The sequence below is a fragment of the Rutidosis leptorrhynchoides genome, chromosome 6 (assembly GCF_046630445.1).
Source record: "Rutidosis leptorrhynchoides isolate AG116_Rl617_1_P2 chromosome 6, CSIRO_AGI_Rlap_v1, whole genome shotgun sequence".
NCBI lineage: Eukaryota > Viridiplantae > Streptophyta > Magnoliopsida > Asterales > Asteraceae > Rutidosis > Rutidosis leptorrhynchoides.
Window position 1 is genome coordinate 133,833,968 of NC_092338.1, and position 14,618 is coordinate 133,848,585.

Consider the following 14,618-nt stretch of genomic DNA (forward strand, 5'->3'; position numbering starts at 1 on the left):
AAAAAAATCTAAGTCCTAAAAACTAGAATGGCGAGAAATAAGAAAGAAAAAGATTGCGCGTCGAAAAAGGTCGAAAAATAAAAAGGTCGAAAAATAGGCGTCGAAAAATAAAAATAAGAAAGTAGTGCGAAATACGGCGTCGTAAAATTCTAAAGCACCTAAAACTTAATCTAAGGAATAAGCACTTAAGGGATTTTACGGCAAAGCCTAAAAATTCTAGAAGTAAAAATAATTATGGCAAAACTAAACTTAATACTAAAAGTTGCGACTATAGTCTAAAAATCTAAAGGTAATAAAACTAAAAAAAACAATTTTTTTTATAGACAAAATCTTAAAAAATATATATTTTTTTTTTAATAATTTTTTTTTTTTACGTTTTTTTTTTTTTACGTTTTTGTTTTTTTTTTTTTTACGTTTTTTTTTAAGTGTTTTTTTTTTTTTTTTTTTACGTTTTTTTTTTTAAAAACGAATTTTTTTTTCTAAAAAAAAACGTTTTTTTTTTTTACAATTTTTTTTTTTTTTTAAAAAAATGATTTTTTTTTACAAATTAATACTTTTTTTTATAATTATTATTTTTTTTTTCAAAACTTTTTTTTAATTCATTTACTATTCATGAATAGTAAATGAAAAGAAATTAATTAATTTACTATTCACATGAAAGCGACATGATAGAAATTATTAATTACAATTTACATAATATACCCCTAAAGTATTTAATAAATACGACTTTTTAAAACTTTTACGATTCAAAATATATTCTAAAATATTATTATATTATTATATTCTATTTCAATATTATTATATTATTATATTATTATATTTTATTTCAATATTATTATAATTAAAAATATAGCGTTTTAGCGCTCCCCGGCAGCGGCGCCAAAAACTTGATGATGTAGCGTGAGGGTACGAAATAGTATTATTTTTAATACAAAATACTACAAAATATGACACAAGTTTTATTAATTTACGGATGGGATATACCTAAACCTTGCTACAACACTATAGGCAGTGTACCTAATCGTAGAGTAGTGTAGTTTTTAGTAAGTCCGGTTCGTTCCACAGGGAGCTGGTGATACTTACTATATTTTTTACTATATTTATATAAAATATATATAATTATATAAGTAGTAATATTATTATAAAAGGGGGGTTTTACCGTTTAATGACCGGTTTGTCGATTCTATATTTTAAGCGTAAAGATAAATGACGATAATTAAAGTGCGTAAAATAATGACAATAAATAAAATGACAGTAAATAAAATTGCGAGTAATAAAATGACAGTAAATAAAGATACGATGAGAAATATAATAAAAGAATTATGCTTATTTAAACTTCCGTAATCATGATGTTTGACGTGTTGATTTTAATTTATTACCATGGGTTAATTGTCCTTTGTCCTGGTTTATTTGATACCTATCTGGTTTTTATCCATAATAGTCCATCGGTCATAAATATAAAGTGCGAGTGTCCTCGTCAAATTACCCTTATACCCGAAGTCAAATATTCCAACTAATTAAGGATTTAAACTGTGACGCAGTTATCACTTCTGTCAACAATTACACCAGTTATCACTGTATGTAATCTACCCCTGTTTTGATTAGATATGAATATTAATTTACCCACCTGATCAGTTTGAATAATCAATTACCCAACCCGAATAATTAATTAAATGATTATAATAGATTCCATATGAACGTCACTAAATAGGACAACCATAATCATTATTAATTATTAGGATAATTAATTTGAAGATAGGTTCGACAGACTCCAATGAGTTGTCACTCAATTAGACAATACCCCCCATCTATTAATAGTCAATAGTCCAATTTCCACAAGTGTCGGTCTTTTGCCCAAACCTTAATTATGGTACAAAGCCCAATTACCCAATTTTAGTAATTAGCCCAACATCATGATTACTTCGTTTTAAATAAGCATAATAATAACTTAGCTACGAGACATTAATATAAAAAGGTTGAACATAACTTACAATGATTAAAAATAGCGTAGCGTTACACGGACAGAATTTCGACTTACACACTCAAACGATCTCTATCATAAATCTTATTATTATCATAATTTAAAATTAAAATTAAGATTATTGTTATATCTTATTACATTAACATTATAGAGATTTAGAATATAGATATTGATAATTGATATTGATAAATAAGAAAAAGATAGAAAAAGGTGTGTTTTTACATTACGATTACAAAGCCTTTTATAGGCGAATTTAGAAATTGAATTTTCACTTATGACCCCTGAACTATGCTCAATTAACAACTTTTTATTATTTAATATTATTCTTATTATGAATTATTTAAATATTATATTTTATTCTTGTGCATAGTTGACTCGTAATTTTTACACCGTTGCGTCGAGCGTTGAGAGTTGACTCTGGTCCCGGTTCCGGATTTTCGAACGTCCTTGCGTACAATTTTATATTTTGTACTTTGCGTTTTGTAACTTGTACTCTTGTCAGTTTTAGACGTTCCTCATCAATAATTTGAACCTTTTTGATTGTATCTTGTACTTTTGAGCTTTTTGGACCTTTGTGTCTTCAATTCGTCGTTTTCGCCTTTTGTCTTCGCACTTATTTAAAATAAACGAATATTACTTGAAAATGGAACAATTGCAACTAAAATCTTGTCTTTCTTGGGGGATTTTGCTATGAAATATATGTTCCTTTTTAGCCTTATCAACATATAACGTCTATCTCCTAAACTTACACACTTCGAATGTGAAGTTTCTGAAAAACATCTCAAACTGTGAATTAGTTCTCGGAATGCTAATGAAGTAGCAGAAACTGTAAACGACTTTAACAGTCAAAAGTTTGATGACAAAGAATAATGTTTTGGTAAAGCCCAGAAAAAGAGAAGAGTTGGTACTGAAAGACCGTGAAGGAGACCAAGGACAAATACAAGGACCAAAGTCTGTATTTAAAGAATCTTGATGATTCTGTTTCTGACGAAGTCATTAACGAATACCTTGCTCCTGACTCTAAACCTTTGCGGACCTTATTCTTCATCATCATCTTATCTTAAATATTATAAGATATCTTCGTATCTCTCATTATACATATTCTCCATATTTCTGGAGATATTTTCACAACTATTCTTATCTGAGATCATTTATCTCTCCATAATATCTGCAACATAAAAGAAACTGTGTTGGTTTCTAAATTCTGGAAAAAAAAATTTCAAATATGAATGTTTTGAAGTAGTGTTTGGAACTGAAGCATGAGTTAGTATAATATAATGACACTTGATCAACGTGATTATATTACAGTAAGTCATACTTAGTTTCTAATAGAATGTGATGATTCACAGAACATACCGTCATCTTGTACTATTTACACGACTCTTACATTCTACCCAATTTCCAAACATATTAAGAACATATCATCTTGATAGCTCTATATTTTCGGATATTCTGGTAATTTGTCAAATCAAGATCGTGCCATTACGATTTTCTTCTTGGAACATTAACTATGTTCATCCAAAAATTCATATCTACAAATTCTGGACCATTATCTGCTTGACTTAAGGTCGGGAAGAGAAAACGAAAGCATGAAGCTCCGAAATATAATGGAGAAAATAAAGCCCGATAACAACCCCGAAATTACAAACCGTGTATATCAATGCATATAGCAATATAAAGACACGGGAGAATGAAAAACACAATAATCTCAAGGTAATGGTAGAAGAAAATAGCTTCCTCCGGTGGTAGATGAAAAAGAAGAATGACAGATATGAAAGTTAAGAGTATATCAAGAATCAATACTGGATGAAGCATATTAACGAATGCTTTAAAGTATGAATTGGGGAGAAAGACTAGATGGTGTGAGCTGTGGAAATAAAGAAACGAAGGGGGTGGATTTATAGTAAAATATCAGACAGAGAAATCGAGATAGATTATCGCATTTAATCAAATAAGATCCTGATTTTCTTAATCGCCGAAGAACCAAATCTTATTGCAAAGATTTTCTTTAAATCCCATGAATTCCGGAAATCAATCATAACTACGTCATCGGTTAAAACGAATATACGTTTACTCATTTCACTCTCTTACGATAGCTTCACTTATACTCTTCGCGTAATAAAATTGTTTTATCTATATTACTCAATGATGATAAAACTCTATTTATCAACTCATATTCGTCATGAAAACATTTTTAAAGTTAGCCATGACGACCTCGATCAAATTTTGAGACAAAATTTCTTTAACGGGTAGGTACTGTGACGACCCGAAAATTTCCGACCAAATTTAAACTTAACCTTTATATGTTTCCGACACGATAAGCAGAATTTGTAATGTTGAATCTCAAAAAGTTTGGAACTACATTCATGTAATCAATTACCCTTTGACCGTGTTCGACGATTCACGAACAATTATGTGTATATAGATATGTATATATAATATATAATATTAACTGAAAACATTAACAAAGTATTAGATATATGATACTTTACATGAACGTATTTGTTTCGATATATTTATTGATAGAATTAAGAGATAATTTCAAATGATTGAATTATCAGATACATTATGATATGATTACGGGCCTATGTTATGAGGACCACTGTGATTTAAGAAATCTATTCTTTTTGACCACTCATTACTTAACCAGTATGATAAAAATAACGATATTTATATTTTATTTTATCAAATATATATAACAATTTAAATTAATATTATATATATTTATACGCGTATTATACGTACATAGTTTTATACTTTTACTATACTTTAACTTTACATTTACCTTACTTTTACTTTACTTTAACTTTAATAATTCACTTTAATAATTCACTTTAATAAATCATACTTTAATAATTCACTTTAATAATTTATACTTTAATAATTTACTTTAATAATTCATACTTTAATAATTCACTTTAATAATTCATACTTTAATAATTTACTTTAATAATTCAAAAATATATTATAAATAGAATTCAATAGGTTTCATTATTTCATAGAACTTGAAAATATATTTCTCTAAACTCTCTCAATCGAATTACATATATATATATATATATATATATATATATATATATATATATATATTTACTTAGTATTATTTCAAGATATTATTAGTATAAATAAAATACTACGACGGAGTTATATTCAGACGATTTCAAAATAAGTTTTCAAACGGGATAGAGCTAAGGAAATTATGGGTTATAGCTATGGAGGTTATGAGTATTGATCGAGGGTATTGCTCGTGAGGTCAACCTAACGTTTATCATTTTCGTTGCGTCTACGTACTTTCCTGCAATATTGAATCACAATATTGATACGTGAGCATTCATATCTTATCTTTTATATATTAATAGTGTATCCCTGACTAGTGCTCGAGTATATATGATTATGCATGTTTGTATGCTTAGTTTCGTCGTTAAATAGTTTATGATAAATCACGAATTTGATACATATGCTACTGAGATAAGGTATATGATATGCATGTCATTGAAAAGATGAAGAAAAATTAATAACTTTTCATCTAGAAATCGTGTGGTTTCGATGAACGGATTAAAAGATATGGTCAACTGAATTATCATTAATTTTAATATTATTATCAAAACGATTATTATAATTGTTATTAGTTGATGTTATTACTAAAATTATCTTTATTACTAAAAATTAATATTTTTATTGAAACTATCATTTTATTATTTTTATCATTATTATTGTTATCAATATTATTTTATCAAATAAATATGCGTACAAAGATATTTTTACCACACGTAATATAATTACATTAATAATACATACCACTATACTTTTATGATATTAAGTGAATTTTTTAAATTTTATTACTTGAGATATATAAAAGTATATTTTTATCATATATGAATTTTAATATAAATTTTTATTTATTAATAAATGACTTGTATTATTTAGTATAATAAGATCTGATAAATATATTTAAATATATAAAACGACTATATATAAGTTATATAATAAACATGTATAGATTTTGAAAGTCATTTTGGGTCAAGTTGACTTTTGTTGACTTTTGCATGTTGGTCTCGAGCATTAGGATTGTGATACACTACGACTTGACCTAAATTGTTAGACAGATATTGACCAACATATAAATATATATACTTAATATAGGTTCGTGAATCCGAGACAAACCCTGCACTTGTTCAGTGCCGTCATATACATAATTGCTACGAAATACAGTATTGTGAGTTTCATTACTCCCTTTTTATATATATTTTTGGGCTGAGAATACATGCGCTGTTTTATAAATGTTTTACGAAATAGGCACAAGTACTAAAACTAATTCTATGTGGGTTTAAACCAGAAATATACCCTTAGCTTGGTAACATTAAACTACTTGTCTATGTACGGTAGGCGCGAATCCTAAAGATAGATCTATTGGGCCTGACAAACCCCATCCTGACTATGGGATGCTTTAGTACTTCGAGGTTATTTTAAACACACCTGATCCGGTGTACTTCAGAGGGTAAAACATGAACGTTAAGGCTTGTTACCAGGTGTCTACAGCTTATAGAATACTTTATTACACTTGAGAGTGTACGGATATTTATAGAAACTGAAATCTTGTGGTCTATTACTATTACGGAAATGATTGATTATGATAAACTAATGAACTCACCAACCTTTTGGTTGACACTTTAAAGCATGTTTATTCTCAGGTATTAAAGAAATCTTCCGCTGTGCATTAGCTCATTTTAAGGATATTACTTGGAGTCATTCATGACATACTTTGAAAGACGTTGCGTTCGAGTCGTTGAGTTCATCAAGATTAATATTAAGTCAATTATAGTTGGATGTAATATGAAATGGTATGCATGCCGTCAATTTTTGATGTAAAGAAAGTTTGTCTTTTAAAAACGAATGCTATGTTTGTAAAACGTATCATATAGAGGTCAAATACCTCGCGATGTAATCAACTATTGTGAATCATTTATAATGTATATGAACGGATCCTTTCAGTATGCGTGTACTTTGTATGCGGTATGCGGCATGCGAATTCGTATCGAATGTCTTTGTTCCCGCGATTACTTGATCCTCAAGTAAGTATCTTTCCCATAATTATATCCGTGATTCGGGGGAGTTGGTTATGGAAGGGATTACCATTATCTCGGATGGTTCTTGAATTAGGGTTTGCCTATATATACAAACCCTAATTATCATTCTAACCACGACAATCACGTTACGTAACCACCACCTACCACACACCCTATGTAGCAAGCTACCATCATTCATCTTCTCAAGGTTTACAGGTTAGTTTCTTAATAGCTAGCGCTTACGACCTTGCTAGGGGCCTTCTGATCAACGGCCGTTATCGAAGGTGGACTTAATCACTTGGCCACCCCGCCGACATCATCATGTCGGCCAGGGTTATTCACGGTAGCCAGACCGGATAGTCTTGTTCTAAGATCCTTAAACCCCCTTTTACGTATTGAACAGGCATATTGACCCTACGAAAGATATACGCATGATCAATTAATAAGCTATTGGGACCCGAATAAAAAGCTCATCATATATACATACACAGTTAATGTAAGGAGACTCCAAAATTAAAGGATAGCACCTGTCATTAGTATTAACTTATAAGTGTGTGTGACCAGTTAAACTAAACTAAGTAGAGTTGTATAAGGATAATTCTTCCAAATTCTTCTATAAACAAGATTAATTAATACCCATATTTTATATTTTTTAAGTTATCTTTGGGTTAACAATCTTATTTTCATTTTCCCAGTTACACTTCATTGTAGTTTAGTATAGGTGTTAATACTGATACTTTCTTGTTTTGATCAGAGAGGATCATATTCTTCTTATCATTAAAACTTAATAGCAGGATGTGCTGTAACAGGGAACTTATGTAATATTCCTTGTAAGATTTCATCATCAAATTTACAACCCGTGACATCCCAAAATTTAATATGAATACTACATAATTAATATTAGTCAATAATTAGTAATCAAATTAAATAATACTTTCGTAACAACGTGAGGGTGGTTCACTCCCCCATGAGTGATTCCAAAACTGCTGTTAAAAAAAATCTAGTTGAGATAATAAGAAGTTAATAAATATAAATATAAGAATATTAAGAATTTATAGTTAATAATTAATTAATGTCAATAATAAGAATAAGAATAAGAATAAAATTAAAAACAAAAACAAAAAAAAATTAATTTTTATTTACATTACCAAATTAATAGTTGAAATTATAATTAATTATTGAAATTAAAATTAATTGTTAAAAAGATTTTTTCATGCATCTTAAATACTCCGTAACATCTAGTTGAGATTGTTTAATTTACATCAAAGGTGAAGCTTTCCGTCTAAGTTCTAAATAAGACTGAAAATTAAATGCTTAACTGTACTTTGTGTCTATATTTTGTACGGAGTGATTTCTTATAACCAACTTGACCATGACTTACGAGATGGGTAGATGATTCTTGCTTTATCCCCTAGTTCACTGTCTCCTTGACCATTGACTTTTGGCTAGAATTCATTTAACCTAAACAACCCAACCCGTATTAATAACGGCTCATAATTTTTTTTTTTATAATACATTAATATCATTAACATTTAGGTCCCAATTATGTTTTCAAACATCTTCAATACAATAGTAAGTTTAATAACTTTAAAACATTTAACACAAGTTTAAATATCCAAACGGGCATACAAAACCGAGCATGGTAATTGGGGACACGCTACCCAATCCTAATCAAATCCAAAAGCGAGATCTCCTAAGCAACCTAGCCAAGATCTCTAATCCCCACGCTTACCCGAGCCGCCATCACGCGAACCTATAAAAATATCAACAACGAGAGGGTAAGCTAACGCTTAGTGAGTGAGAATATACTACATACATATATATGCATAAAATGGACACGCCACACAAATATCAAATAACACATACCGGAGCATCCAGGCATATAGCAAGCTAATCTAAGCATACCGTACAATTACGATACCACTAGCTACAACATCAATGTAAGTTCACTCACAACGATATGAACAACACTACCAAGCTACACCCGGAGGGCTAGCTACAACACAACAATATCAATAACATAAGGTAATATAATACCCAACGAACCTGCAAACCAAGGTTAACCACTTAACCTTAAACATACGAAAGTTGGCCGGACAACCTGAGCCTTAGTGAATTCGCACGACCCGAGATACACTACCTCAACGATAAGATGACCGAACAAACCGAGTCATCAAGAACCCGCTCTAACTGAGATTCACAACCTTAACGAGAAGATGACAGAGCAAACCGAGTCATCATGAATCCGCACTAACCGAGATTCATTACCTCTATAATAAGATGACCGAACAAACCGAGTCATCATGAATCCGCCCTAACCGAGCTCCACTACCTCTATAATAAGATGACCGAACAACCGAGTCATCATGAATCCGCCCTAACCGAGATCCACTACTTCTATAATAAGATGACCGAACAACCGAGTCATCATGAATCCGTATACTCCAAAGATTCACTATCCCAAGGGTGGTGACCCAAAACGCATAAGCGTACACAAAGACTCAAACCTCCAAGAGTCCATCATCCACCTATATGTGAAGTGATCTCTATAAACGAGAACCGCTTCACCCGACCCGTACCCATCCTACACATACATATGCACATAGGATATTAACACTCACCTTGAAGTCTTGATGGATGCCAAACCAAAATCCGCAAACGCCAATGGAACGTACCTATTCCATTATCACATAACAAATAACACAATTAGGGTGGATTACAAATCAACCCATTTCAACAACTAGTGCAATTTCGACCCAATTGCACTTCCAAGCTCAAACCGCGCCCAAACTAACCAATAATCACTAACACAAATGAGAATGGTCCTAATACACCAATTAAACCAAAGCAAAGGTGTTAAACACCAATCTTGATCAATATGACACCTTAACCTTAATTTTGACCCATTTCAAAATTAGTCAACCCAAATACACCCAAAGTGGTTCCAACACTTCAATAATCACTAACACTAGTGATTACACACTACTTACAAGCCTTAAACATGGTTAAATCATTAATCAACCCAAAATCCTCCAAGTATCAACAATAACAACTTTCCATAAACCCTCTTCATCATCTAAATGGGTTTTACAACTAACAATCTCAAAACTCTAACATTGAATCTTAAATCAAACAATGAAACTCGGAGTTAGAACTTACCAATACCGCCAAAGTGATGCCGTTGACGAGTGGAACAACTTTAACACTTGAGGTTTGACCCGAAACACTATTCTTCTTCTCCAAATGGAGCTTTCTCTCACTAAATTGAGTTTCTTACTCTAGGGTTTGATGAAGGAAGTGTTTGATGTGTAAAATGAGGATAAGATGAGTCTTCAATCAGTCTTATGGCTCTAGAACTGGCCATAAGTGAATTTACCAAAACACCTTCAAAAGATTCCATTAAAATGGGTTAAAAATGTCATTACAACGACATTTGTCGCGTTTCGCGACACGTCGTCGCGTTTCGCGGCACCAGGACGCGATAAACAATACTGAAACGCGATAAAAGGGGCAGAAATCAAGTATCAGAAGTTGTCGCGTTTCAACCATGTTTGTTACAGAACGCGACACACCAGAACGCGACAAACTGCACTCAAACTCGACAGTTTACCTGATGTACTACAATTTCACTTTTAAAACATCCCAAAGTCAAACGTGGTCAATGCATTACATCCAAACTATTAAATAATCATTCTTGAAATTCAAATGATGCCCCGAGCATCATGTTTAGAAAAACGGGGTGTTACATATATCCAAACTCCAAACAAATTATCCAAAGTAACCAATAAAAGCTTGCACGGCAAAGCTGTGTCATCGTGGGTACGTTCAGGGTTTTTGACTTTGACTTTCTCAAACTTTTGACATATTCATAATGGTCAACAAGGATTTTACGGGTTAAGTGTCTGACTTGTAATTGTTCATCACTAGATTAGCGTATTGTATTAAACCGATCATGTTAATTTTCGGTTCAAACTATTGGAGGAAGATACATAGTTTTTTTTTTTTAGATGTAAATTGTCCAACCGAGTTACCTACTTATGATCTTTTTCTTGTCACTTCAATATATGTTACTAGCAATATCTGAAATTGTTGTGTAAATCGATGGTTGAACCTAAATTATAAATCTGATTAGTTAAACTCAGTCTAGAATAGTAGAATTTCACAAAGTATTAGAGTCCGGAAATTTTCATAATTAAAGAGTTCAGTTTGTAAACAATTTAGAGACAAATATTCTTTCATACTCTATTAATTCCGGTGATCGAACAAGATATAGCGCGTAACAGTTATGAATAAAATCTAATACATCATGAAAGAATATGATGACCCTAAGACTATTTCCAACCGTGTTTGTGATATCACGGGTAGTTTATACACTTTTTAGCCAAAAATTGCAAATTGTCTGTGATTAGACAATGTCAATTTGTTACAGTACTTTTGATGACCCCAAATGTCAGTTTTTTTGGTGTCAGTTTTGTGTAAGGTTCACGCGTTTTTTATTTTTACATTATATTATATAAAATTAACATATTATTCAATAAAATTAATAATATAAAAATTAATTAGTTAAATATTCATAAAAAATTACAATGTACTAAATAAACTAAATTATAATATTTGTTAAATAAATAAAAAAGAGCCCAAAATTGTTTTGGCCCAAAAGTTGTCATCAGTCCAAAAATTGTTATTAACCCAAACCTCCACTCCTCCGGCAGTCTAGTCGAGCCTCAATCTTCATCTTCTACTTCTACTTTTCATCTTCTTTATCCTCTATTATCAAAAACAAAAAAAGCTAAACCGAAAAAAAGGAAATCGGTCCGTTTGGAATCCAACAAACCCCTCTACCAATCAAAATTCCACACGTGGCAGTGACGATCCCATTTTTGCGTCAGAAGTAAAACTGACGCTCACTACCCGTCGAAACTGACGCTCTACTAAATCCGTCAGTGAGCGTCAAAAATTGCCACATCGTCTGACGGAAGCAAACTCACGGACGCCCCGTTAGAACTGGTCTAACAACAAGCTACATAATATAATAAATAACTTAATCAAATAAATAACGCTTACTATTATATTACGGAGTATTATTTTATTTAGCATGAATAAAATCGATCAACTACTTGCATATCAAGTTGCGATAAAATAAAATGTGAACTCTGTCACAATTCAAGTTAGACTATGAGAAAATATGAAAGTATTCATTATTGCATATATATAGCGTACACTGCAAGTTTGTGTCGCGGTCAAGATCGATATCTACGATATATATATATATATATATATATATATATATATATATATATATATATATATATATATTTAAACGTAATCCAACTTAATTAAAACCCATACACTTCATTTCTAAATTCTATATATAAACATGTATCGTCTCCTTTCTAAAACACGTTACAATACAACTTTACAAAATGCTAAAACTACTCGTTATCATTCTAGCCTTCATCTCACATGAACATGAAGCTATAGCTCAATATGGTCCACCATATTCGTCCGTAGTTATTCCAGTAACCAAACATACCGATGTCGCTAAACCTGTTTACAGTGTCGAGATTATGACATCCTTTGTAAACATGCAATTCAAAACCGAAAACTTCCTTATAGACATCGACGCTCCCTTTATATGGCACGACTGCATTGTCTACTGGGACATGTATCCAGGTAAGTGCCCTGATGATAAGTTTTGCCACTATCCGATTTCGTGTGAAGACCAAACATGTACTTGGGTCCGAACGGATTACTCTTATAGGAATCCTTTGTGTTCGCCAGAAACCAACCGGTCTAACTTACCTGGTTACGGTGTAGATTGTACGTGTCCGCTCAATGTGGTTAATCCGGTCACCGGTACATGTGGTGGGCCAGCCCTGCTAAGTGAGAACATTTTCAACGTGCATAAAAGTAATGGTCGAAATGTTTTCAATTGGACATACATCTCTTATCCTATAGGTGCGTGTGCTCCTTCTTCGTCTTATGCATCGTTTCCTGCTAATGTTACGGGTGTCATGGCGTTTTCTACCTCACTGTACGCGTTACCAGAACACTTCTATCAACCGCTTAAAAAATCATTATCTCTATGTTTGCCTAGCACATCGTCTTCGCGTGGGGTCATGTTCTTTGGGACGGGTCCTTATTATCTTCTTCCTCATTCAAATGTCGACTTAATGAGTTATCTTTCTTATACTCCTTTACTAAAACAACCCGACTCGTTTGGGTACTTTATCCATGTAAAGTCTATTGTGATTAAAACCAGATATATCAAGATTCCATCAAATACTATTACGAAGCTCAGTACAATTGACTCTTACACCACTCTCAGAACCGACATTTATAATGGGGTGGTTCAAAGATTTTCAAAGGTTACAAGACGATTCAAACCAGCCGAACCGGTGGCGCCATTTGGGTATTGTTTTAGTACCTCCAACAATAATGATAGGCGCCACGTTGGTTTCAAAGTTCCTGATATTGATTTCGTGCTCATAGGTCGGAAGAAGTGGACTGTATCTACATCTAACTCGATTAAGCAGGTGACAAAAGATGTGGCGTGCCTAGCGTTTGTTGATGGTGGTGAAACGAGTGAACCAGCAATTGTGATCGGGACATTTATGTTCGAGGACAACTTTGTGGTGTTTGATATAGAGAATTCAACTTTTGGGTTTAGTTCTTCGTTGTTACATAAGCATACATCTTGTTCTAACTTCAACTTCACGCTTACTCATTTGCCCTGAAGCTATTATCAAAAAGCATATGTAACTTCTTGTTTGTAATCCTAACAAAAATGTCAATTTTTAAAAATAAAGAAAAAATTATGACATTCACCATTAAAATTGATAAATTCATTACAACTGTAAATTATTTTAATTTTATATGGTACAATGATGAATCTAACGAAATTATCAATTCTCTAAAATCTAAATAAAACTATGCATCTTCCCTGTTGCATTTTTATCAGTAAGCCAACTTGTAAAACCGGTTATACTAAAATAAAAATATCCTTAATTAAACTTTTTGGATTTTATTTTATTGGTTGCTTATTTCAATTTGTCCACCTCTCATGTATAAGAATCTAATTAATTTAGACAAAATTACATTGTTGGTTTTTAATGTTTAGTTCAAATTACATGGTGTGACCTTATATCCTTTTTACCTGAATACCACTAATGTTTAAGTTTGTGACGTGTTTTGTACCTGGCTTGACAGACGTTAGTCAACATCCGTCAAGTGACCTCATGTGCGTAGGGATGACAATGGATATCTTATCTAGTGGATATCCATCCGATTATTCGTGAATATTGACGATCTAAATGGATATGTATACAGATATGGATGAACTGAAATGGATATGAATATGGATGAAAAATTTCATCCATGGATGAACCCGTTTTCACCCGAAATAACTAAATATATAAATTTATCACTCGAATTAATATCATTTATGTAGTGATATTTCATTAAGTTTATTCATCTCTTTTTATATTTTCTCTAAAAATATAAAATTTTTCTTATATTTTATTTTGTTTAAATCATTAAATGTATTTATCGTGCTTTAGTGGTTTAAATGT

General features: G+C 31.6%; 1 protein-coding gene across 1 annotated transcript; it reads left to right on the forward strand.

Moving 5' to 3' along the window:
* Nucleotides 1-12,467: 12,467 nt before the first annotated feature.
* On the forward strand, nucleotides 12,468-13,784 carry LOC139854089 (chitinase CLP-like). Its single transcript, XM_071843413.1, has one exon. It carries the CDS (start codon nucleotides 12,471-12,473, stop codon nucleotides 13,782-13,784), a length of 1,314 nt encoding a protein of 437 aa, XP_071699514.1. The 5' UTR covers nucleotides 12,468-12,470.
* Nucleotides 13,785-14,618: the final 834 nt, after the last annotated feature.